Raw genomic sequence first — 27809 nt, forward strand, 5'->3', positions numbered from 1 at the left:
CGCAAATTTCTGCCCCTAGTGTCCATACTTCCTCAAGTTTGTAGATCTTTTTAAGTAGGCAGTTGTCTCTAACTAACTTTTACAAACAAAGCATTGAACATCACCAGGTCTTTATTACAGCCCCTGGTGAAAGAATGAGTGAGATAAGTCTTAGCGCCAACGATAGTTTCCAAATTCAAGCTGGCTGCATTCCATTGGGTTGCCCCTTTACTCCCCGCCCCATAACCCTTCTCCAACCCTCACTGAAAAGCTGGCCGTGGGAACCGAGACTTCAAGCTAAGGGGTCGTTGTGAGCAGCCGCCATGACGTAGTCTCTCTTTTCCTTGTTTTTCTAGCAGGCTCGCAGGACAGTTTGTTGGAAATCACCTACCGATCGACTGTGCCACCAGTGCTGTGCGACCCCACAACACCCAAACCTGAGGACATCTGCCTCCCGCCGCTATGTGACGGATCGGACCTCCCTCTTCCTCTGGGAAGTCCGCTAGGTATGGATGACTGTCTAGTAAAACTGGAGTGCTTCCACTTCCTACACAATGAAAAGAGGTCCCGTGAAGAATTCATGGGAAGCCTGGAGCTGATCAAATTCCGAGAGTCAGGAATAGCGTCCGAATATGAGTCTAATACGGACGAGAGTGAGGAAAGGGACTGCTGGGTGAATGAAGAGTCAGTTCGGTTAATGAATGTGCTCAAGAGACAGGATATGGGGGATTGTCTTGATGATGAAATTGCAGTGTAAAAGCTACTGGTTCTATCTATGAAAGAAATTTAAATATGACGCACTTTCCAGTGGTCAATCAGACAGAGCTGTCACATGTCCTGATGTAATCCTGTTGATTTAAAGTGACGGTAAAGCAATCTGTTTAAAATCAATCTGTATTTTGCATCGTTAAATATCTAGTTTCCTAAGTTTAATAAAAGAAATTGAAGCATCATCATATTCTTTAAACTTTGAGAAATGGTAGAAGCTTAGAAATACCTGAAGAAGGCTGCAGATACAATTATAAACAATTAGTGAATCAGATCAATGTAGGTATTGCCTCTTTATACTGAAACCTTTGAATTGTCAGTAAAGTGGTCACTTGTGTATTGAAGTCACAATCGCTGAAAAAGCCAACATTACATCCTATCTGCTGGCCACACCAGCACTTTAGTTGCCAATAGTATATTTTGTTGGTTAGCAACCGAGAAGAGTGGGGAGCCTGTACCTGATGCTTGTTCACTTGTCATAGTCACCTTGAGAATAACCCTGAGGGTCTCTTGAACACTAATGGCAGAGATTTGAAAGCTTTTGTAGCTCTAGATTGTACATCTCTCTGAAAGCTAATTACTACAAGCACTATTTCCAAAACAATGCAGGTGGGAATTTGACAGCTTGCAAAGATGATGCACCCATAAATCCAGATCTGTCTCATATCAAATTACAAGTATTTTTTCAAAAGCACTTTACAGCACAGAAATGTCCTGCATACTTCCAAAATGTCGAGGCAACAGGTTCACTACATTGCTTTTAGCTTTAGGTAGATTCTTTATTCATTTAGGTCCCTGTCTTTGAGAAAAGCGTTTGGCAAATCTTTTTATTTTCGTTTTGGCTACACTACGAGCATCAAACGTTATCATTTGATGTCATCAAAAAGTTGCCATGTGATTCCCACAAAGGAAGATTAGCCACTCGTGGGAGCAGACCTCCTTACAAAAAAATCAGCTATTGATTTAATGAGAGCTTGAATTATCATTGCTCTTGGCAGGTGAAGACCCAGAAGAATTGCTTATTCTGTGATAGCGTCACATGTAACCAGTGCAGTGAAGTTTCAGTGTGTTGATAAATGAATTGATAAATCTGTCCTCTTCCACACAATTGTTGGATGGGGGAAGAGGGAGGAAATCATCCTCCAATCTGAAACAGTGTCAAACGTTGGTTTATAATAGACTGGGATGAAATTCTTTGTATTCAGCTGTCACTGGTTGGACTAATGACCTCCCATTGATCACACGACAGTCTCCCAGATGGATAGTGGGAAGTTATTTTGCCAAATGCTTTGCGTGCTTTGGGAGTCAGCAATGTCAGCTCAAAATGGATGAGAATTTTGACTTGTCATTCAACTGACAGGATGCAGACAGCCTTCATTCATCTCCCTTCAACCTAGTGAAATAATAGACTTTGGAACTAGTTTTCAGTCTATCAGCAAAACGGTGTAAAACAAAGCTGATGCAAGATAAAGGGTGAAATAAAATAAGGGCTGTTGATAATCGGAAATAATTATGGAAGGAATAGACTGGGGAGAGGAGGCAAGCAGGGAAGCAGTCTTGGTTTTATATAGCACATTATTTAAGTGTATATTTAATATGGCGATTAGATATTTTATGACTAACATTTCAAAAGTTTATTAAGGAATATTAGAGGATTTTCATAATTACTGTATCTCAAATAAAATTTTTTTTAGAAAGAGGTGACACGGAGAGTTCAAAATTTCTTGAATGGGTTGCTGCTCCAGGGTTAATCATCTTGTTCAAGCATCGCTGCTACCAGTGATGTTTCATATTTCAAGCATCTGGGGGCTTTGGGGATTTTTTTAATGTGGATTAAATCAATGCATGGCATCTGGAGCAGCAGAATAAAATCTCGCATAAAACTGAAAATAAATTCTAGCTAGAACCAATATCAGCAAGGGATTTTTGGGTGACAGTTTAATATCAGGAGTCAGTTTCTGCTTGCAAATCACTCCCAACTCTACCTTTTTGGTTTCTGGCATTATATAAATCTCCTTGATTTCATATTACTGCCTAATCACCTTATCTATTATTCTAGTCTTGATTGCATTTTTATGACCATTTTATTTATAGTCTGCGCTGAATATTCCAGTATGATGATGCATTTCAAAAATGAGAAGACAAATTGAAGCAGTGCGATGAGATGCTCTCTTCAAACTGCTATAGCTGGAGGTTGTGGTTTTGAGCTCACTAACAAGTCCACCAATTGCAGTCAGCTCCCTTTCAGACCACACGGTGGCGCATCCGAGCAAAGATTGATCTTGGTCTCCTATTGCCCCCCCCATGTAGAATATTATTGCTGAGCGTCAAGCGACAGACCAAACACTCACGTTAAATGCTGAGATCCAGTTTGGGCAGCTAGGGGAGTGAATATGTTGTGTTAACTGCCTGTAGTATTGGGAATGAATGGATGGCAATATAGGAATTTCCAGACAGCGAAACACTAAGATCTACCTAAATAATCTTCTACCATCCTAATCATGGCTTGATGGAATGATATTGGAGCTGTTGACTCATCATAGGAATCAAGCACTATTAATTAGTCTACAATAACCCAGATGTGAGGTGAGGAAAAGTCCTGTGGTGGAAAGCTTTGGGTACCATTGATATTAAGTCACATCTCCCTCCCAAGCCTGCTGCAGTATTTACCATGTCCTGCTTCAAATTACTCGAAACCCAAAATACGCTCTAGTGTCATAAATCTATCCAAGTGGTAGGGGAAATAAATATTTTATTCTGAATGTCAATTGTTATATTGACTTAATAGATGATTCCTCTAGGGGCTGTTGTTTGTTCCTCATGAATTGTACATAAACTAGTAAGAAAGCATCTGGAAAACTTTCCTCTTTTGGCTGTGATACTTTTGGACATGAGGATGGGCTGCCAGCAGAAGAAAATTCATACGGTACCCAAAGTTTGTTTTAAGGGACAAGTGGTCAACACCCATGAGGCAGGATGTCAACATGAGCAACCACAATGAGTAATCAGACACTCGGAAGGGAAATGCAAGGAGAGCAGTGATAATCTGTCAGTAGACTCAGGCTGCGGGGTGGGTTGGGGGGTTTGTGGCAGCTAGGGTGGTGGGCCATAGTGGGCAGGGTGAGTAAGAGCTGAAGGAGACTCATCAGGGTGGTGCTCAGGGCATGTAGGGGGCACTCAGGTCATGTAGGGGGCACTCAGGGCATGTAGGGGTGGCACTCAGGTCATGTAGGGGGCACTCAGGGCATGTAGGGGTGGCACTCAGGTCATGTAGGGGGCACTCAGGGCATGTAGGAGGCACTCAGGTCATGTCTGGGTGGTACTCAGGGTGTGCAAGGGGCACTCAGGGCATGTAGGGGGTACTAAGGGCATGTAGGGGGAGAATGTCAGTGCAAGAAGACAATGGGGCTGTTGGTGTTACTGATATTGGCAAGTGATTAGCCAGACCCACAATCTCGAGCGAGCCACCAAGCGTAGACTAGGGTCAGTTAGTTCCGCCATGGCAGCAGGGGAGAAGGAGTGAGGAGGTATAGTGATGCGATAGGGTAGGAATCCAAGGAGGGGAAAGCTTCCTCAAGTGGGAGGAGATGAAAGATATCTTAGATGGGAGCAAGGAGCACAAATAAACAAGGGAGCGAGAAGTAATAAAGTCAGGACCGTATGGCAAAAAAAAATACATCGGGTGCAAAGTGAACTTAAGTTGGCTTGGTTGGCCAAGGCAAGACAACACATGGCCCAAACAATCATCGAGAAAAATGTATAGACCAACAGTCCACCTCCTCCCCCAGAGCAGCTGACTGTCACTTCAATCGTTAAGAGGTCTTGTTGTCACCAGCCTGAGTGGAAGATTCGACTGTGACCAGGATTTTCTGGTCCCACCAGCGGCGGGCATCATCGTGGGCAGGATCTGAAAATTTGGAGACCAGCCAAAAGTCAATTAACGTGAACATGTATTCCTGGCATCTGCTCTAGAGTTGCCATTCCCCAATTGAACCTATGGTCCAGGTTCTTTTACCAAAATTTACCCTGATTTAGTGCTCCGTATTTAGCCTTGCTATACTGTTTACTGCCTAATATAGATTACTATATTATATAATATACATGATAGTATAACAGTTACTACACTTCAAAAAGCATTTTGCTGTGGAATATGCTTTCGGAATCTTGGTATGATGAGGTGCTATAGTATCAAAGTTGTTTTTCAGTAATAACATTCTCAGACTGCAGAATCCACAATCTCACTCTACAGAATTCACAATCTCAGACTGCAGAATCCACATTTTCACTCTGCACAATCCACATTCTCAGACTGCAGAATCCACAATCTCACTCTACAGAATTCACAGTCTCAGACTGCAGAATCCACAATCTCACTCTACAGAATTCACAATCTAAGACTGCAGAATGCACAATCTCATTCTACAGGATTCACAGTCTCAGACTGCAGAATCCACATTTTCACTCTGCACAATCCACAATCTCAGATTGCAGAATCCACATTCTCACTCTACAGAATTCACAATCTCAGACTGCAGAATCCACAATCTCACTCTGCAGAATCCACATTCTCACCATAGGTTCAATTAGGGAATGGCAACTCTAGAGCAGATGCCAGGAATACATGTTCACATAAATTGACTTTTGGCTGGTCTCCAAATTTTCAGATCCTGAATTCACAATCTCAGATTGCAGAATCCACATTCTCACTCTACAGAATTCACAATCTCAGACTGCAGAATCCACAATCTCACTCTACAGAACTCGCAATCTCAGACTGCAGAATCCACATTCTCACTCTGCACAATCCACAATCTCACTCTGCACAATCCACAATCTCACACTGCAGAAGCCATAATCTCACACCCCGCGATCCATAATTTCACACTGCAGAATCTGTAATCTCACATTGCAGAATCCACAATATCTGTGGAACCACAATATCACACTACAGAATCCACAATCTCAATCTGCAGAATCCACAATCTCAATCTGCAGAATCCACAATCTCTCACTGCAGAATCCACAATCTCAAACTCTCAAATCCACAATCTCACACTGCAGAATTCACAATCTCACATTGTAGAATCCACAATCTCACACTTCAGAATTCACAATCTCACAATGTAGAATGCACAATCTCACACTGCAGGATCCACAATCTCACACTGCAGAATCCACAGTCTTAAACTACAGAATCCAGAATATCGAACGATATAGTAATCTATATTAGGCAGTAAACAGTATAGCAAGGCTAAATACAGAGCACTAAATCAGGGTAAATTTTGGTAAAAGAACCTGGACCATAGGTTCAATTGGGGAATGGCAACTCTAGAGCAGATGCCAGGAATACACGTTCACGTAAATTGACTTTTGGCTGGTCTCCAAATTTTCAGATCCTGCCCTCGATGATGCCCGCCGCTGGTGGGACCAGAAAATCCTGGTCACAGTCGTATCTTCCACTCAGGCTGGTGACAACAAGACCTCTTAATGATTGAAGTGACAGTCAGCTGCTCTGGGGGAGGAGGTGGACTGTTGGTCTATACATTTTTCTCGACGATTGTTTGGGCCATGTGTTGCTTTGCCTTGGCCAACCAAGCCTGTGTAACCTAAGCTTACTTTGCACCTGATGTTTTTTTTTGCCATACGGTCCTGACTCTATTACTTCTCGCTCACTTGTTTATTTGTGGCCCCTTTTGGGCCTGTGCTCCTTGCTCCTATCTAAGTTTGTTACGGTCAAAGAAATCGACAAGTTCCAAAAAATTGTTTTGGATTGGGGGAGGGTGGATTTTAGTAAAATAAGGCATGATCTGGCCAAGGTAGACTGGGAACCTGTGGGGAAAGCTACAGAGGAACAGTGGGAGGTGTTCAAAAAGGAAATGGGGAGGGTACAGGCTCAACCTGTTCCCTCTGGGGTGATAGGAAGGGGTAACAAGCCCAGAGAACCATGGATGACCAGAGATATTCAGGTTACGATGAGAAGGAAAAGAGAGGCTTTTAGCAGGTACAAGGGAAGCAAATCAGCAGAGGCATTAGTGGAGTATAGACAGTGCAGGGTGGAGCTTAAAAAAGCAATTAGGAGAGCAAAGAGGGGATATGAGAAAGCTCTGGCTGGTAAAAGTAGGGAAAATCCCAAGATATTCTATAAGTATATCAATGGGAAGAGGATAATCAGGGAAAGAGTAGGGCCCATTAGGGACCAAGGGGGCAATCTATGGGTGGAGCCAGAGGACATCGGTAGAGTATTGAATGAATGCTTCATGTCCATCTTCACCCAAGAGATTGAGAATGAAGGTATCGAACTCGGGGAGAGAGACTGCGAGGTTCTTGAGCAAATTGATATAGGGAGTGACAAGGTATTGGAGGTGTTGGCAGCCTTAAAAATGGACAAATCTCCAGGTCCAGATGATTTGTGTCCCAGATTGCTGAGGGAGGCTTGGGAGGAGATCGCAGGGGCTCTGACCCAAATCTTTAATTCCTCTCTGGCCACGGGGGAGGTGCCAGAGGACTGGAGAACAGCTAATGTGGTTCCGCTATTTAAGAAGGGCTGTAGAGATAAGCCAGGGAACTACAGGTCAGTGAGTCTCACATCAGTGGTAGGGAAACTATTGGAGAAAATTCTGAAGGAGAGAATCTATCTCCACTTGGAGAGGCAAGGTTTGATCAGGGATAGTCAGCATGGCTTTTTCAGAGGGAGGTCATGCCTAACAAATTTGATTGAATGTTTTGAGGGGGTGACCAGGTGTGTAGATGAGGGTAGTGCAGTTGGTGTAGTTTATATAGATTTCAGCAAAGCCTTTGACAAGATCCCACATGGGAGACTTATAAAGAAGGCAAATGCACATGGGATACAGGGTAATTTGATTAGGTGGATTCAAAATTGGCTTAGTTGCAGGGTGATGACAGAAGGATGCTTTAGTGACTGGAAGCCAGTGTCCAGTGGCGTACCACAGGGATCTGTGCTCGGTCCCCTATTATTTGTCATTTATATAAACAACATAGATGACTATGTGGGAGGTAGGGTTAGTAAGTTTGCGGATGACACAAAGATTGGCCGGGTGGTTAATAGTGAGGTTGAGTGTCTTGGGCTAGATATAGACGGGATGGCCAAATGGGTAGGTAAGTGGCAGATGGAATTTAACCCTGAAAAGTGTGAGGTGATACACTTTGGAAGGAGTAATTTGACAAGGAAGTATTCAATGAACGGCATGGCACTAGGAAGTTCTGAGGAACAAAGGGACCTTGGCGTGTGTGTCCATAGATCCCTGAAGGCGGAGGGGCATGTTAGTGGGGTGGCGAAAAAGGCATATGGGACACTTGCCTTTATCAATTGTGGCACAGATTACAAAAGTAGGGAGGTCATGTTGGAGTTGTATAGAACCTTGGTGAGGACACAGCTGGAGTACTGTGTGCAGTTCTGGTCGCCACATTAAGGAAGAATGTGATTGTGCTGGAGAGGGTGCAGAGGAGATTCACCAGGATGTTGTCTGGGATGAAACATTTAAGTTATGAAGAGAGGTTGGAAAGACTTGGGTTGTTTTTGTTGGAGCAGAAAAGATTGAGGGGCGACCTGATCGAGGTGTACAAGATTATGAGGGGCATGGACAGGGTGGATAGGGAGCAGCTGTTCCCCTTAGTTGAAGGGTCAGTCACGAGGGAACATAAGTTCAAGGTGAGGGGCAGGAGGTTTAGGGGGGATGTGAGGAAATACGTTTTCACCCAGAGGGTGGTGAGGGTCTGGAATGCGCTGCCTGGGAGGGTGGTGGAGGTGGGTTGCCTCACATCCTTTAAAAAGTACCTGGATGAGCACTTGGCACCTCATAACATTCAAGGCTATGGGCCAAGTGCTGGTAAATGGGATTAGGTAGGTAGGTCAGGTGTTTCTCATGTGTCGGTGCAGACTCGATGGGCCGAAGGGCCTCTTCTGCACTGTGATTCAGCAGCTGCAGAATTTGGTTCCGGCTACCATAAGAAAATCCCCCTACGGAATAGTTTGAAACCACAGTATTGACCCTGGTCACTGTACTTGTAGCCATACAGGACAGATGTTTCCACTGACAGTGGGTGTGTCCCCCCCACCACCACCCGCCCCCCCCAAGCCAGTTGCTAGAGAAAACCTTTGGCTATGATGCAATGAAAGAAGTGTGAGGGCAAATAAATAATAATTTTAAAATGTTTGACAAGATACTCAATGCAGATAATATGTAAATCCTTTTGACAATCTTTCTGGAAACAAAATCCTGCCATGGTAAACCTGTTTTCACCATCTCTCCATGCCTTTTCCACTGGAGTTACAGCAGATGAACAGGAGAAGCATTTTCCTTAGTAACTCCCTGCTCCCCCCCACAGCAATCCCCTCCCCACCCCCAGTGGAAACTACTTCCATCCACCCCACGGATTCTGCTCCTTTATGCCCACGGAGACCCCCTCCCATTCACCAGCCGAACCCTTGCATCCCCCATGCGAACATCCCTGACAGAACCCAGCCTTCCCCCCCACCCCCACCCCCCCGACACCCCCCCCCCCACCCCCCCCACTCCCCACCACCACCACAGAAACCCCTCCAATGCAAAACTCCTCCCATCTGCTCCAGCAGATCCCCCATCCCACTACACAGCTCCATTTCCAACCCCTAAGGGAACTCACCAATGGGATCTCATCGCAGCCCCCCAGAGAAACTCCCCCACCTCCTCTGCAATAGCTCATTTCCACATGATCTCACCAAATCCCTATCTGTACTCAGTTTACAGAATTTATCTACTCTCATCTCACTCTTTCACAACTCAATCTCCCTTCAACCCTCCCCCTCCTCCCTTAAGTTCAACCTGTATCCTTCTCTGTCTCCTCTGTCAAATTGAGATGGTAATCTTTTACCCCTCCGAATACCCCCACACGAGCTGGTACTGATCCTTTTGCCCATTCACACTGACTCTCTTTTCCTCCCTGGACCAAGATACCTTTCTTTTCCTCCTCCTCCCTAATAAATAGAGTTGACCCCTTCCTAACCTCTGAACTTCCACTGACAATAATAAACCAGTGGGTTGCGCTGTAATTGTGCATTGATGGATCTCTGCTTACTCTGGTATTTGGTATAAGCAGGGAATGCGAATGAGCAACTGCGTCCAGGCAGCCAGAAACATTGTGCTCTGCAGTGCCCTCTCTGTAGAACTGGTGCTTCCAAATCTAGGTGCCATTTGTCAATGCATTGCATCCTTTTGGCATGCTGCATTTATTTTTGATTCAAAGGATAATTGGAAACGTGTAATACTAGAGCGGGGGTTCTGCATCTTACCCCATATAAGAGTCACAGCAGTGAACAGTAAGTAGTTGAATATGTTAATTAAAAAGAAAAACTTGCATTTATATAGCACTGTTCATGGCCATCAGACATCTCAAACCCAATGAAATACTTTTGAAGTGTAGTAATGTGGGGAACGCTACAGATAATTTTGCACACAGCAAAGTTCCACAAACAGCAATGTGATAATAACCAGATAATCTGTTTATGTGATGTTGGCCAGGATAGGAGGGATAACTTCCCTGTTCTTCAAAGTAATGCCATAGGATCTTTTATATCCACCTGAGGGAGCAGACAGGTTGTAGGCTTAATGTCTCATCTGAAGAGCAGTACCTTCAACAGTGCAGCATTCCCTCAGCATCACTCTGGAGTGTCAGCCTTGATTTTTTTTAATGCTCAGGTCCTGAGGTGAAGACAGAACCCTCTGACTCTAAGGTGAGAGTGCTGCCAATTTGAACCACGACTTGTATTGATCTTTTGTGCTATTATACAGATTTAATATCACGTACTGTAGGTGGCATACACATGACAAATACATACACATGACAAATACATACACATGACAAATACATACACATGACAAATACTACAAGTCGAAACAAAGCTTGCTGTCATGTTGCACATTAAAATGTTCATGGGTTAATTGATTTTAGTTCCCCTCAGTACTAAAACATTGGAGACATTAAATTTGACCTCAGAACTGTGATTGACTTCATATCCATCCATTGCATCTCCCCTTTGCTCATGTTAGATTCATCTGTTCAGAATTAGTCAATCTAAAATGATCCTTTTCTTTCCCTTTAAGTCCTGTGATTAATGAGGGTGATTTGGGGGTCGAACATATCTGTAGGCTTGGCTTATGAATAATTGAAGTGCATTAAATTTGCTTCAAATTGTAAGCATCAAGTGACTGCATACTGACACCTTCCCATTCTGTCTGCCCGAGTCATGCTGCAGGAGAAGCAACCACAATATAGAATGAAATAACAACCCCTTTTTTTCATATCTGATATACATATAGTCGGCGTATGGACTGGTACTTTTCAATCTAATTTTGTTTTACCTACTACATTAGTAATTTTTTAAAAAAAAAAATGTGATTTGTCAGAGGCAAAGTTTACTTTGTGTTTGCTTTTTTAAATAGATATATGCCGCATTTTCTCTGTATAAACACAACACTCTTTAAAACCAGCCCCATCTACACGGTATTTATAACGGATTATGAATAATGCTGAGTGTAAAGTGAAGGTTTATTAGCCTCCCTGGGCCTAGAGCTGCAGAGGAGATTAAATGAAGGTCGTCTGTGAAATGCCAGCATCATTAGCTCAGCCCAGTGGCTTGGTAGTAGGTCCTGTACAAATTGGATTTTCAGACCTGCTTCTTCAACGATTGCAAAGAGCTGCCAATTTTTTGTGGTTTATAACAGAGTTACTTGCAGCGTTTCACTTGGGTGTTGTTTTGATCAGCCCCCATATTGTTTAAAGGGCATCTGCTGTTGCGGAAGGAGCTGTGCGTCCTTTTGCTCACAGTGATGTTCCACACAGCGACGCACTTTGTACAAGAAGGCCAGTGTTGGCAAATAATTAGCAAAAAAACTTGTCAAAGCACTTTTTAAAAAGATGGCTCTTTCAACTCTGCTTTATTTTTTTAAACGGAGATGAAAACGTCAAACGCAACCTGGTTACCTTGCAGAAGCTTTAAGGCAGAGCGGCAAAGGGATAGACTTTCAAATCTTCTTGAAAAATACTTGACTGGGACTTTATTTAAAACTGCAGGCTGAGGACAGTGACATATCTTAGGTGACACTGTGGTGAAAATGAATTGCAGCTCCTTTAACTCCATTATTCTCAAAACAATGAAGGCTTGCCAAACAGTTTCTCATAAAGACACTGCCCTTTAAAGCAACGTAGGGACGAAGCAATAGCTCTCTTGTGTGTATGCGTGAAAAATGCTTTGAACTCGTAACTACCCTGCTCCCTGCACTATTTCGTGATGCTAATAAAAACTGATGTGTTTTACGCTATAGTATTATCACTGTAGGCATAAATTTGTCACTTAAAGGGGAAGGTAATTCATAAGGAGACTCAAAGCTCGTAGAATCTTACAGTACAGGAAGAGGGCATTCAGCCATCATGCTTGTAGCAGCTAATTTGAAAGAATTAACTTTGTTGTACTCTGCTGCTCTTTCACCATAACCCTGCACGTTTTTTCTTTTCTTTAGTTTACTGTACATTCTCTTTACTTTTGAAAATTATGATCAAACCTGCTTCCATCACTTTTTTCAAAAAATGTTTTCTAAATCATAACAAGTCACTGCATTAAAAAATTTTCCTCATCCAACCTCCACCCCCCCCACCCCCCCACCCCCTCGGCTTTTCTGCCAATTATCCTAGATCTGTGCCCTCTGTTTGACTCTCCTGTCAGGAGAAGCAGGTTCTCCTTACTTATTCTATTAAAACCCCACATAATTCTGAACACCTCTATTCAATTCCCCTTTACCTTCTCTACTTTAATCGCAGTTTTGCTAATCCCCCCAAAAAAGCTTGAAACTTCCCACCGTTTTTGCAGGAAATAAGTTGGGGGGATCTTAAGTCATCAGTTTTCTTCTCGAAATGGAGACGCTCAAATTGGGCATCCCTGGCTGGTGGACTGCCTTAGTGACACCACTGTCTGGGACTATTGCTTTGATTCCTGGGTTAGTCCCAGTGAAAGCAATTGGATTTTAATTGAAGGCCAGATTGAGAGCTGCTCTGGAGCCCTGGGGAAATGTGTTTCTTTTTTTCAAAAATTACAAATCAAAATTCTTCTGCAAAAGGAGGAACACTTGGAATTAAAAATTAATGTTCAAATTTACCTTCACCCCTGAGTAATGTTTCACCATTTATGTTTGAGGTGAAAACTGTGACAAATAAAGTGGTTTCTTCTGAGATCATTCTGTGCTGCGAAACGTACGGCTTCAAGCTGTGTTATATCATAACTCTTATTGCGCATTAATATAAACAATCAGGAAAGGAAAGGTACGGAGTTTTTCAGTGAAAGAGGGAACTTGAGCTCTGAATGCTGAAACCACCTTTTGACAGCAAAGGGTTAATAAAAATGGAAAAAGTTGAGTTGGTGGAAGTAGAGAGGGGAATGAGTTAAGCATTTTAGTGCTGGTTCAGGCCTGATGGAAAGCCATCCACTGCTCTTTACTTGGAGCGCTACTGCTGGTATCCTTAGAAGAGGATCTGTAAGTTAGAGTGTCATATTTGATGAGTAAGTATAATAGGTTATGATACAAGTGCAGAGACAAGGAAATGTCGACTGTCAAAACACCTCCTCATTCTTTTTGAGTAATAACTTTCAGTCTGCAGGAAAATATGGCAAAACTGTTTCTGAGAATGTTAAGGACTGAGAAATAATCTGTGGCTCTCTACGTTTGGTGTAGTCTTGTTAAAAAGTATCCAACAGCATGGCTGCAGATCTTCCTGTAAAACCCAAGAGTACTTTGAAAGCTGCAAGGGCACTCAGTTATTGGGAGGTAATGAAGGGCAGTGAATTTGAAGAACTGTGTTCTGCTCCTTGTTCTGTATCTAGCACTGAGCTCTGTTTCGCAGTAATATATGTTAATAACATAGCTGGAAGTGTGAAGCGTGGACAATGTAGCCCCCCCAACCCATTTTTCAATCAAAGTATTGCACAGATGTGCATCCCAGAGTTAACAAGGATATCCAGGACTTATGTATGCCCATACCCAGCTCTCTTCCACTTTCTGTATATAAACAAGAAGTATTTTGTGATGAAAGATAGTATTTTTTGTACTGGCAGAGAATAGAAGCTTCTGTGTAGTCTTTGAGTCAGCCAGAAATATATTTTGCTCTCTTACCTGTTGCTGGTTGGAGGTCCTGTAAATGTGGGCCTGTGTTATACCAATAGGGAGCAGGGGAAGCTTTATTCTTTCCAATCGACCATCTCTAAAATATTCCCTTGAATTTGCCTATTATCAAACGGAAACAAGTTCTGAAGTAAATCAGTCTATCACTTACAATGCACATTGGCTTAAGTGCAATGATTTTGAACCTAAGCACTTGGAAACTAATGGAAATCGTTTAGACGCAGCTCTTTAATGGACTCTCGCTGCATCAGTAATCAAGAAACAGCTGTTATTGTCCGAATGTAGGCAAGTGCGGTAGATTCAATACAACCATCTGTTTCGTGGCTTTTTCTTAAAACCATCACTGAGGTTTCCGGCTTTTTCATTTTTTAGTGGCTTCCCTTTCATGGGTTGTTTACTTGAGTCCAGGTTTCGATTGCTCCAGTATGCATCATTGCAGATTGGGAGCAGAGATCATCGAGTAGTGGGGAGCAGAGAGCCTTAAGAAAGCAAAATATATTTTGGACTGACCTGAGGAGATGTTACATGATGTGACCTAAGCTGGTTTTTCTAATCTTTATGTTCAGGCCAAGGATTTCAATCATCAGTAGTTTGATTGCCTTTTTGGACTTCCAGTTTTCAATGTTGGGAAAAAAGCAATGGATTGTATTTATTTAACAAAGCAAAATGTGCCAAGGTCCTCCAGGGGCCAGGATCAGGGAAGATATTGGACACCGAGCAGGATGAGAGAGAAAAGTTAGGGTCACAGACCAAGCCCTATGTGAAAACCAAGAAACTAAAGCAGTGGATTTCAAAGTAAGGTATGATCTGTGTAAAGAAAGGTTAAATTAATGGAAAATCTGAGGACCACTTTTCTATCGAAAGATAAGGACATAAGGAAAGAGGAGCAGGAGGAGACCACTCAGCCTTTCAAGTCTGTTCCACCATTCACTAAGATCATGGCTTATCTTCCACCTCAGCTCCACTTTTCCCTGCCCTATCCCCATATCCCTTAATTCCCTTAGTAAGGAATCCATTGATCTCTGTCCTGAATATTTTCAATGACTGAACATCCACAGCCCTCCGAGATAGAAAATTCAGAAGTTTCACAACCCTTTCAGCGAAGAAGCTTCCCCACATCTCTTTCCTGATTGGCCGACCCCTTATTCTGAAGCTGTGACCCCCTAGTTCTACCCTCCTCGGCTAGGGGAATCACCCATCCAGAAATGCCCCTTCAATTCCTTTAAGAATTTTATATGTTTCAATTAGTTCACCTCACATTCTACTAAATTCTAGGTAATATGGGCCTAGTCTACTCAATCTCTCCTTGTAAGACAACGCTCCCATCCCAGGAATCAGCACATCATGTAGAGGCTCAGTGCCAAAAAATTTTGAGGTACAATTTTCTCTCCATTCCACCTTGGCAGTGCTCAGTTCCCAGGCACATCAAAGGGGATACAAGGGCAGAGGCCCATTCTCTCAGGCTTCTGCCTCCACCAGACTGCCCCAGCATTTCCAATGCTTCCTCAATTTCACACAACTGGGCATGCACCTATAGGGAGCTTTGTAGCCAGATAGCAACATCGCTGAGGTTGAACAAGGTGCCAAACCCCCTGATTCACTTTCTCCTGACTCCACATGCGGCTGCCCAAATGGAAGGCTACTGAAAAAAAACTGGAGGTGAACCAGGCTCCAGAACCCTCCACAGAATGGGGAGTTTACAAGCGTCTCTCAATCACCCTGAGAAAAGAAGGGTTCACATTGCCATTGGCATAATCCTCTTTACCCCTCCAAGTACTGTCCAACTCCCCAAAGCCCCACTTCCCCTGTATGAACTTGGAGCCTTGAGGCCTTCTGCCACCAGAAAGCCCCAAAGCCAATTGCCAGGACTGTAGCCCAGACTTCATAGGCCTACAGTTTAATTTCTCTTGATGTTCCTAATTCTAGAGCAATAAAAAAAGCCCTTTCAGGCATACTGTACCTCTGGTATACTGTGTCTGCAGTGGGGGCCTAGAAAGAAAAATTATTCCCTTTCAGTTTTTAACCTTGAATTTGCAACATGTCGGGCTGTTTTCTTCACCATATGCATTCTTACAATAAAACAGGACACTTACCCTTCAAGCAGCCCTGTCTTGTTTCTGGAGGCAGTGATTTGTGCTTTGATGCAATTGCATTGCTCAAGTGCCAAGCCTACATTAGGAGCATAGGTGCTGAGTGTTGGCATGGATTCCAGTGCAAACCTTATCTTGTCCTTGCCTGAGGTTCACACTTTCCAATGGTGACATGTTAATATAGTTTTCCCCCTTTATGTGGCTCAGTTCCATCCCACCATTGGAGAAGTGTGTTCAAAATGGGCCTGAGGAATACTCTGTTGCATTTAGTCATAGGGACATCATTTATTATAAAACAAATGTAGCAATATTTGAACAAGTCTATTTTATTCAATGTGTGCTTGACAAAGCAAGAAGCTATTATACTACCACAGTAATTGTTAACTTTTCTGCAAGAAAACCTCCACACTGTTTTAAAAGTCTTTGATGCTGTCACCTTTGACGATGACAAGTGGCATCTTGGAACACATGGGGGATTTCCATAGTGACGCCCTTCCCATTGATCTGAAATGTTAGCCTCCAAACTCATGGTCAGTCAATGAGTTCAAATCAACAACTCCAGTGCCCTAACAATTTTACTCACCACACAATCCATCAGCTGCCCCATCTCCTGAAGGTAATAACTCTAGCTCAGATTTGATTCCTGAGTCAGAGTCCCAAGTAGTGACTGTTGACTATTTAACTGGGAGGAACCTAGTACCAGGAGCAGACCAATCAATTAGATTGAGACTGATGTGTACCTCGCCTCTGACCCTTACCCCTGATGTCCTTATCCAGCAAAAATATATGGAACTCAATTTTCCACAGCCTTTTGAAGGAGAGAGTTCCAAATTTCCACAACACTTTAGAGAGCTTCCTGATTTCACTCCTGCACAGCCAAGCTATCATTTTCAACTTCTGTGTAGTCCTCTTTTTCTGAATTCCCTCACCAGCTGGATGTGGTTTTTCTAAATCTATACTATTGAACCCCTTTATAAACATTAAATACTATGATTAGTTCACCTCTCATCCTTCTAATCTCAAGGGAATACTTACCAAGTTTATGCGACCTGCCCTCACAATTTAACCCTTTCAACCCTGGTGTCATTCGGAGGCTCTTAAAAGTGACTGAATGCTGATGATTGTGATCCTTGCACTGTAAGTCTGCTGTAACAGTGAAAATCCAACTGGAGGCAAAGACTGATTCTATTGATCAAACCCTTCACTAATTATCGCTGTGATACTTGCTTTGGAATCTTTCTTACTGACACAGCAGGAGCTCCTTGCTGTCTTCTAACCCACAGACTCTGTACACTTGGCTCTCTCTGACAATATTCTCTTGGTATTGTAAGTCCACTTGCTGTGTTGCTGTCCTCAATCTGCTTTCTGCTTAATAAACCTACTTTTGTAATCATGGCTGTTTCTTGTGTTCTTCATCCAGGGGTTTTTTTTTCACAAAAAGGCAGCGTTAGACCCGGTTTATTCCCTTTCAGACTTCTGGCTAAAAATCACATTAATGTGCGATGACTCAAACCTTGTACAGTGTTCACAAGGTGTACTGGGTTTTCAAGACTAACTCTCCAATTGTGAGCAATCATGTACAAACGTAACTCCCCATTCCCAAAGAAAAACTGTTCTTGCAACAGTGATGACCTCGGTGGGGTGGGAGTGCTTCGTTTGATTCCCAGTTAATCCAATCTGATCACAGAGATCACAGGAATATCCCCAAGATAAATTCTTGGTGCTGCGAACTGATTATAATGTTGCACGTTGTTCCTTTAAGGTAATAATCCCTCCCCAGGGCAGGTTTCTCCTCTCCTCGCTTGAGATACTTACAAAGTATCGCTTGCCCAAGTGACCATTCTTCATGTGTGAGCTGGTAGCCATGTTAAGATTATTACTGACTTCTTTCACACTTTTCAGCCAGGATCACTGAGGGGTGTTAGGACATTGGGGAGGTGGTGGCATTGTGATATTGTTGCTGGACTGGTATTCCAGAACTTAGCGTAATGCTTTGGGGACCCGGGTTTGAATTCCACCACAGTAGATGGTGGAATCTGAATTCAATAAAAAATCTTGTTGTAAAAATCCATCTGGTCCACTAGTGCCCCTTTAGGGAAGGAAATCTGCTGTCCTTACCTGGTCTGGCCTACATTTGACTCCAGACCCACAGCAATGTGGTTGACCCTTAAATGCCCTCTGAACAAGGGCAATTAGGGATTGGCCATAAATGTTGGCCTAGCCAGCGACGCCCACATCCCATGAATGAATACAAAAAAATTACAGCACAAAAACAGGCCATTTGGTCCAACCAGTCCCTGTTGTTTATGCTCTACATGATTCTCCTCTCAACCTTTTCATTCCATCCTATCATTCTACTCTGCCTCATGTATTTATCTTGCTTCCCCTGAAAGACATCTATGCTATTCACCTCAACCATTCCATATGGCAGAAAGTTCCTATTCTTATTACTTATTACAATTGCAACTGTTTCGATAAGGTTTCACCTAGACTACAAGTGACTTGAGATAGACCTATAATTTTGCTAAAACTATTTACTTATACTACTTACAAGGAATCATAATGAGCACATGGTATTCAGCGCACAGTTTGCTCTGTATCTAACTCTCTCAGTGTCTCTCGGTCATCCTGACTCCTGATGTCACAGTTACATCATTAATATCGTTAAGGTCTTATTAACATAACCATTAACTCTACATCTCCTACATCTCCCCCGAGTGTAATCTTGAAACTATCAAATTCATTTGTTAAACTTTAGTTACCTCCAATTAAGTGAGTGGAGGGAAGTGTTACTGTGGCCTGGAGTCACAGCTGGCAAGAACGCAGCAAACACCGGGACTATTCAATTCGCAACCACTTGAAAACCACAGGGGCTTGAGGTCTTGCTAAACAGCTAAATTTCCAATAAAAGGGTGGAGGTCAGTTTGATATATTTCGGATTAAACCGAGACTTCCTGGTCAATTCTGGTTTTGAATTGAACAGCATCACAAGTTCAATCTTTGCAACATTGTACTTGTCCCTTAATTCCACTTATCGAGGTTTTAGATGAAAACTTAGAGGCTTTTGACATAGAACCATTTAGGCTCTTTGAGCCTGTTCCACCATTCAGTTAGGCCATCGTAGATCTGTAACATTCAGGAACTATAGACCACACATCGAACAGTGGCTTTGATGTATTTCTGCTGACGCAAAATCTGTCATTCTAAATATTCCCTCTCCACTCTATCTGACTCCAGTTTAAGTTTATGGCGAACACTGATATGGTCTAATGAGATGCTTGGGATGCACATTGAACTAATGAGGTAGCACAGAGTAATAATAACACACAAAGGGTAATGACATTCATAACTCAGACAAATGGTATGCTAGGAATGATGAATAGGGAAAGTAGGAGGCCAGTGAATAATTGAGGTGACAAGAGTAATGTAAGAATGCTTAGTGAAAGACACAGTGACAAAATAAGTATGAAAAATGAACAATTTATTGTTGAACGAGAACAATAAAAACAGCAACTTATACTAATGTAGCACCTTTAAACATCCCAAGGTGCTTCACAGGAGCATTCTCAAACAAAATTTGACACCAAGCCAAATAAGGAGATACTAGGACAGGTAATCAAACGCTTGGTCAGAGAGGCAGGTTTTAAGGAGCATCTTAAAGGAGAAAAAAAGAAGTGAGGAAATTTAAGGAGGGAATTTCAGAGCTTAACGCCTTGGGAGCTGAAGGCACAGCCGCCAATGATGGAGCGATTAAAATTGGGGGTGTGCAAGAGGCTGGAATTGAAGGAGCACAAATATTTCGGAGAGTTGTGGGACTGGAGGTCGGAGCGATACCCTGGAGGGATTTGAAAACATGGATGAAAATGATAAAACCAAGGTGTTGCTCAACCGGAGCTAGTGTAGGTCAGCAAGCACAACGGTGATGAGTGAACAGGACATGGGCAGCAGAGTTTTGAATGACCTCAAGTTTACGCAAGGGCAAACATGGGAGACCAGCCAGGAATTGTCACGTCTACAGGCAATGAAAGCATGAATGAGTTTTCCAGCAGCAGATATGCTGAGAGGAGCAGACTGGGGCAAAATTTCAGAGGCAGAAACAGGCAGAAACTTGATTGGAGGGATTGTGAATTGGACTGTAAATAAATGTCAGTATATTTAAATTGCTGCTTAATCTTTGGGTCTAAATCCATCTCTTGCTGTGAGGGACCTATGTATGGTGGATTCTTGGACAGTGATTCAAAAATAGCATCCCAGTAAAGCATGAATTTGGGGGGTGGGGCAGGAGTTTGCAAGGATGGTGGAGTCAAGGGTGAGTTTTTTGAGGAGAGGAGTGAAGATGGTCAGATCAGAAAGGGGGAGAGAAGGACAGTAACTGAAGAGAGAGTAAAGGAGTGATCCCATCCTTCCATCTCACCGTGCCTGGGATGTATGTCACTTCTGGATTAAGCATTGTCTGTTGGGGCTATAGAGGCCGATTCAGAGTGGCAGTTCCTCCCACAGCTGGCACAGATAAATAGTGTGACTCTTTAACCTGTCCTAGACCTTTCCTTTTGTTCTACCTCCACCTCCCCCTTTGAATGGTATAAAACCCATCACATCGCTGCTTCCCTTCAGTTCCAAAGACATCATGTTCAACTCAAAATGGTAACGCTGTTGCTCTCTCCCAGATGTTGCCTGACCTGCTGAGTTTTTCCAGCACATAGGTGCATCTAAAGGGAAGTTAGATAAGTACATAAGGAGAAAAAAAATCAAAGTATATGCTGATGGGATTAAATGAAGTTGGATGGGAGAAGGCTCGACTGAAGCTTAAACACCAGCACAGAACAGTTGGTTCAAATGGTCTGTTCCTGTGTTGTGAATATGTGAAAAATGGTAATAATGAGAAATGTCAACTTGCATATAACATAAGAACTAGGAGCAGGAATAGGCAATTCAGCCCCTCGAGCCTGCCCGCCATTCAATACGATCATGGCTGATCTCATTTCGGCCTCGACTCCAGTTTCCCACCCTCTCCCCATAACCTTTCAACCCATTGCTAATTAAAAATCTGTCTATTTCCTCCTGAAATTTATTCAGTGTCCTGGCATCCACTGCACTGTGAGGTAGTGAATTCCACAGATTCACGACCCTTTGAGAAAAGTAATTCCTCCTCATCTCTGATTTAAATCTACCACTCCTTAGCCTAAAACTATGGCCTCTCATTCTAGAATGCCCCAGATGGGGAAACATCCGCTCTGTGTCTACTTTGTCTATCCCCTTTAGCATCTTATATGCCTCAATTAGATCTCCTCTCATCCTTCTAAACTCTAGTGAGTATAGGCCCTAAACTGCTCAATCTCTCCTCATAAGACAAGCCCCACATCTCTGGAATCAATCTGGTGAACTTTCTCTGAACGGCCTCCAGTGCAAACACATCCTTCCTCAATTAAGGGGACCAAAACTGTGCACAGTACACCAGGTGCAGTCTCATCAATGCCTTGTACAGTTGCAACAACACTTCCCTTTTTTATACTCTATTCCTTTAGCAATAAATGCCAAAATTCCATCTGCCTTCCTTATTACCTGCTGTACCTGCATACTAGCTTTCAGCGATTCATGCACGAGGACACCCGGATCCCTCTGCACTGAAGCATTCTGAAGTTTCTCTCCATTTAAATAATAAGTCACCTTTTTATTCTTCTGACCAAAATGGATAACCTCACATTTATCCATGTTAAACTCCACCTGCCAAATTTTGGCCCATTCACCTAACCTGTCCATATCCATTTGTAAATTTCTTATTTCTTCATTGCAACTTACTTTCCCACCTATTTTGGTGTCATCTGCTACTATGAACTGGGATATTGGTAAGAAGCAGGGGTGCAGTTAGCTCAGTTGACTAGGTGGTTAGCATGTGGTTCTGGAAAACACCAACAGCACAGGTTCAATTCCCATTCCAGCTGAGGTAGACTTGGGACGTCCCATATTGCCCTACCCCTGAGAGTGGAAGGTAATGGCAAAATACCACCGAAAAAAACTGCCAAGGAAACAGCTCAGGATGAACTATTAGCCAACAATGAGCCAAGGACCTACCTTCAGGCAGAGCCCACATGACAAGACTTAACATGATGGGTAAGGACTAATTAGTTTCTAAAGCAACACCTCATCAAAGCACTATATAGTTATGAGTAGCAAACTATAGTTGGCACTCTGGCATGAGGCAAGCTCATAGGAATAATGACCATAATAAAATTGGATTCATTGGAAGGCTTGGAGGGGAGACAGGAGATCCATAAACCAAAATTTTGGATATAAGCAGGTCTTAATTCTGAAGCTATGAAGAAGGGACTCACTTTATTCTGGTGGGAGAATCTATTATTTTGTAAGTTTCATTGAGGCTTGCTCCTGATAGATTTTTTTTTCTGATTGGCAAGATTTACAAGAAATGGGCTTCAATTAAAGCTAGAGTGCATCCTCCACGATCTGAGACTTAACCTTGTGTGCAATGGCATTCCATTGAACACGCAATACTGCCCTTTTATTGTTGGAGACTTGCTGCTGGAAATTAAATCTGATTACATTATGTCTCTTGTCACTTCAAGAGATAGATAATATCGGGAAACCAGGCAGTACTTGTAACAGACTCAACTGGTTTATTCATGAATAGTTATTGCTGAAGAGTGCAATGCAATGGAAGTCGCTCGCAAGCAGTAATCAAACAAAGTAATCAAGCATGTCCCTTCAATTTAAGTTTGGGATGAAGAACTTCTCGAGAAAAAAAAAATTAAAAATTGTGTTCCTTACCGAAAGCGGAATATGACACCTATGTGTGTTCTGTAAACAAATGGGCTGGGACCCACCTCTCCAGGGCCAGTGTCACTGGAAATGTGGTGGGACAGCTTTTGCACTAGACTGACTGACATGCCACGTGCCCCTGGCAAATTTCCTGCGGTCAGATACATTTGTTTAAATTTGCCAAGTTCCTGCTGATGTTCCTCCCAGTCCTTGGGAGCTTCCAGTTCGGGGCGTTGGCATGGAAAATGGCTGCCACTACTGTTGGATAGAGCTACCTGCCACAACATCATAGAGTCATCACAGTGTAGAGGGAAGTCATTCAGCCCATCGAGTCTCTGCTGGCCCTCTATGGAGCAATTCAGTCAGTCCCATATTGTAGCCTTGCAAGTTTATTTCCTTCAAGTGGCCATCTGATTTCCCCTTGAAATCAATGTGGAATTGCAAACAGTTTTAAAGATTAAAGAACAAACCTCCTGACCCTAATACTTTACTAAAGTAAAAAGCACTACAATTGATTTTGTTTTTGGCACTAATATTGCTGTGAAGCAGCATATTCAGATAACAGGGAAGGAAGCAAATGGCCAGTCCTGCTTCACAAGGGATTTCTCATAAAGCAATTACAAAGCAGCAAGGGGAAGATTGACACAAAGCTCCAAGGTCTGGCTGCCTCTGTGATGGCCATCTGAATGAGGCTGATAAATGGGTATAGCAAAAAGACATGGAAAATGTAATTCAGCTAGTTTTGGATTTACACAGTGGTGGAGCATTTGTGATACTTGTTAAAAATTTGTTAATAATCGTGCCATATATATTGATTAAGATGATGGCTATTCTAAAATGTCATATTTAATATATATATATATGGATATTCTGCAGGTTCCATTTTTGCAATCCCTATCCTGTTTCAGATACATGTTGCAAATTTTGAATGTGGGGACAGGTCTGGAAATAGTGACTATTTAATTATTGGATCTCTTGATGCTTATGCACACTAATTAAATACGCCAAATTTTTGATAGTGCCACTTTTAAAATAATTTTTCTGTGAAATAAGGAGAGAAATTTCAGTATATTGTAGTTGTGTTTGTACAACGTGGGCCATTATTACTGAAGGTGCGTGAATCTTTGACTGCTGATTAATAATTCTTTTCTTGCTATGTCTTGTTCTCTTTTACTTTCCCTTTTGCTTTAATGCTGTCTGAGCTCTTATTTCAAAAGGTAAGATACTTCTATGTTCGCTCCCATCGATATTAATACCATCTGAGAATTTCTTTTTCACCTTCCGTCTTCCCTCCTGACTCTCTTTCCATTGTCGAATATTGACCTGGATTTTCCACTAGGTTGTGATGGATTTTTCTGCGAAATTTCATCCAAAAATTGATCGAACCAGTGCAAAAGATCGCAGGATTTTAAATACAATTTAGCTCCAGTGCAAATCTAGCGTCTTTTGCGCTCATTCAACAAAAACGCCCAACCAGCAGAGAGCTCTGCCCACAGAACAGGCCGCAGCCCAAGATCGAATTAGTCAACAAGGCAAGGTTCCACCACTTGCGCCCATTTGCCACCCTTTGAGGAGGCTCTGAAAATTAAACTTTTAAGTCTTCCTCAGTTATTTAGAATTGGGTTTCTCATGAGTAGTAAATGAGAGTGAGTAAAAATTCTCATCATTTTGTGAGAAGCCCATTTTCAGCTGTATTCGTCAAACTGCAATAAGTTACCGGTCTTAGATATGTCAAAGAGTATTTTTCAAAGCAAGCAATTTTTTAATAATTGTGTTCTAAAGCAATGCCCGATTGCAGGTAGATCTTGCATTTGATAACATGCCACTGAGTTAAAATGGGAACTTGAGGGAAAAAGGCGCTCCTCAAAACTAGCGGACATTTTGGAGCGCTTTGCACCCAGATCACTGGCTGTGCCCAAGGCTGAAACTGCAGGCCAATGGTTATCTGGTTGCAATAAATTATTTGTTGTCAATTGTTAAAAGTAGTTGATAATTGTAATGATCTGCGTTGTCTGACCGTGTGAAAGAAAGAAGCTAATTGTGTTTTTTTTCTTCATTTCTTTTGGGCAGTTGACCAAAGCATGTTTGAGAATTCTAATACCGCCCCCACGCCAAAACTTCACCATGGCAGGGCTGCCTCCACTAAAGCAGCCCTAGCTGGCTCCTCGACGACCATTGCTGCTGAATCAGGCGGGAGATCGGGCAGTGGAGGCATCAACAGCCAGCACCTTAAGAGCGCCATCAACCTGGGGAAGGCCATGGGAGCAAAGGTCAACGACCTGCTTCGAAGAAAGGAGCAGAGTACTACAATGGATGTCGGCGTGACTGAGGTCAACAAGAATGCAGAGGGGGTGGTTTCAATGGCGGGCAGGGATGAGAAAGGACCTGCGGACAACAATGGAATGTAAGTCCAAGCTGCTCAATGTGAATGAGTCTCCCTACCATGACAAGGAGAATGTTCAAGTTGGTATATGACTACCGCTGCACGAATATTCTAATAGAATTTCAGCTTGTGATGGTCATTACATACAGTTTCCTAGTAAATTACATAGATTTACATTGTGTTTACAGCCCAGAAACAGGCCATTCTGCCTATGTCTCTGCTCCACATGAACCACCTTCCATCTGAATTCACCTCACGCCATCTTCATAACCTTCCGTTTCCTTTTCCCTCATCTGTTTCTCTGGGTATGTTTGTCAGATCAGCATTAGTTGCATTGGTGCACAACATGCCTGACCGATAGGTTTTAAACACTTCAAGCAAAAATGCGAAAGCTATTTAACGTTGAATATAAAGGTCTCGGAATGTCTTTGTACTTTTCCAAATTCTGTGGCACCAGCATAAATTTGCATAATTCTTGTGGAGGAACACAATTAGGTTCCCTGACATTTTAGTTTCGTTGGCAGCGCTGTCCAAACACAGGGAGCAGTGACTCATTGAGGATCATAAGGAGTCGGTGGCATTTCTCCAGCATTCAGTTGGGAGGTTGGCAGAGAGCATGAGGGTGGTGCATTATCTCGGTGCAGCATGTCTATCAAGGCAGCATGAGGGTGGTGCACTTTCTCGGTGCAGCATGTCTATCAAGGCGGCATTGTCATCCTCTCAACCCAGTGACCTGGGGTCTTATTATTCTTTGTGTAGTCTTTACACAGGTTGTAGGAGGTATAAACCAGTAGCTGCCAAAATAACTTGAAAAGCAGGCAACGGAATTTGAGGCCAAGCGATGGGAGTGAAATAGCCCCTGAACCTCGATTGATGGCCAGAGAAATGCTCAAAGATTATCCTATTTGGCACAACAGGGCACCCTTCCTCAGAGGACAGCAGTGCAGGAAAGTGCCTACCTGAACCATAGGAACAAGAATATGTCATTCAGCCCATTGAGCCTGACCTGCCATTGTAGGTTTGTAGCGCAGTTCCCCAGGGGTCAGTCTTGGGACCCTAGCTCTTCTTAATATATATTAATGACCGAGGTGGTGGTGTGCAGGGCATGATTTCAAAATTTGCAGATGACACAAAGATTGGAAATGTTGTCAACTGTGATGTGGATAATCTTGAACTTCAAAAGGACATAGACAAGTTGGTGGATTGGGCAGACAAATGGCAGATGAAATTCAGTGCAGAGAAGTGAGAGGTGATCCATTTTGGCAGGAACAATATGGAGAGACAGTATAAAATAAAGGCAGAGACTCTAAAGGAGGTGCAGGAACAGAGGGACCTCGGTGCTTATGTACATAGGTCATTGAAGATGGCAGAGCATGTTGAGAGAGCAGTTAATAAACCATATAGTATCTTAGGCTTCATTAATAGAGGCATTGAGTACAAGAGTAAGGAGGTCATGTTGAATTTATATAAGACACTAGTCAGGCCTCATCTGGAGTACTGCATCCACTTCTGGTGCCATACTTGAGGAAGGATGTGAAGGCATTGGAGAGAGTAGAGAGGAGATTCACAAGAATGGTTCCAGGAATAAAGAACTGTAGCTCTGAGGATGGATTGGAGAGCTTGGGACTGTTTTCCTTGGAGAAAAGAAGGCTGAGAAGAGACTTGATGGAGGTATTCAAGATCCTGAGAGGTAAGGACAGGGTAAATAGTGAGACACTATTCCCACTCAAGGGAGCATCAAGAACTAGAGAGCATAGATTCAAAATAATTGCCAAAAAGGAGTTAATGTGATGTGAGGAAAAAATTTTTCACCCAGAGGGTGTTTGGAGTCTGGAAAGAACCTCCTGAAAGGGTGGTGGAGGCAGGTTCAATTGAGGTATCTAAAAGGGAATTAGATGGCTAACTGAAAAAAAGTAATGGGCAAGGCTATGGGGATAAGGCAGAGGAGTGGGACCAGGTGGAATGCTCTTTCAGAGAGTCACTGCGGATTCAATGAGCCGAAAGCCTACTTTTGCACTGTGAGGATTCTGTAATTCTGCAGCATTGCCCAAGCAGATGGTTCAAGCAGGCATACACAAAGTGCTGTCTGTCAACTTGTTTCCTGTTTACTGCAGGCTTGTGTAGATCGAAACCCCAGTACAGTACGAATCAATGTTGCAACTTACAATGTGAACTCGGTGTGGCAAAGATTCTTCTGCCCTCTGTTCTAAATCCTTTGCATTTGATCTGGCATCTATTGCCTTTCTATTTAGACCCCTCATCTACTGGAAACAGTCTGCTCCTATTAGTCTTTTTCCATTCTATCAGTATTCTGGACATTTCTAGCATATTGTCCATAATCACTATTGTTCAAATGAGAAATAGCCCAATTTTAAAGGTTTCGATTGTATTTCTAATTCCTCACATGCATCCTATTGAATCTGTGTTGGAACTTCTGTGGAGCTTTGACTTCCTTCCTCTAGTAGGGAGTCCAATACTGCAGTACTCTAACTGAGGTATAATGTTTTATATGGACTCATCGTTACATTCTGACTTTTGTATGATGTATCTCTTGAGTTAAAACTTGGAGTTTCTTCAGAATTTTACATAGCCTTATCATCTGAGGTCCCTCATCTCCTGTGAAACTATAAATCCAAATACTTCTTC

The 27809-nt window shown here is 42.7% G+C and overlaps 2 protein-coding genes across 6 annotated transcripts in view; one reads left to right on the top strand and one right to left on the bottom strand.

Annotated features, from left to right (window-relative positions):
- nos1apa (nitric oxide synthase 1 (neuronal) adaptor protein a) overlaps positions 1–27809 on the top strand; it is a 441188-nt gene that overhangs the window by 400087 nt on the left and 13292 nt on the right. For 2 of the 4 annotated variants that reach the window (XM_041208009.1, XM_041208010.1), the window contains 2 exons: positions 336–485; positions 24851–25184. In XM_041208009.1, coding sequence (XP_041063943.1) covers positions 336–485; positions 24851–25184 — 484 coding nt within the window. Of the gene's footprint in view, positions 1–335; positions 802–24850; positions 25185–27809 lie in introns of those variants that run through there. The other 2 variants (XM_041208011.1, XM_041208012.1) reach the window with 1 other exon arrangement.
- The window catches only part of uhmk1 (U2AF homology motif (UHM) kinase 1), a 140862-nt gene that overhangs the window by 5322 nt on the left and 107731 nt on the right, over positions 1–27809 (bottom strand). The gene's annotated exons all lie outside the window — the stretch shown is intronic.

This window comes from Carcharodon carcharias, chromosome 16 (genome assembly GCF_017639515.1).
Source record: "Carcharodon carcharias isolate sCarCar2 chromosome 16, sCarCar2.pri, whole genome shotgun sequence".
Classification (NCBI taxonomy): Eukaryota; Metazoa; Chordata; class Chondrichthyes; order Lamniformes; family Lamnidae; genus Carcharodon; species Carcharodon carcharias.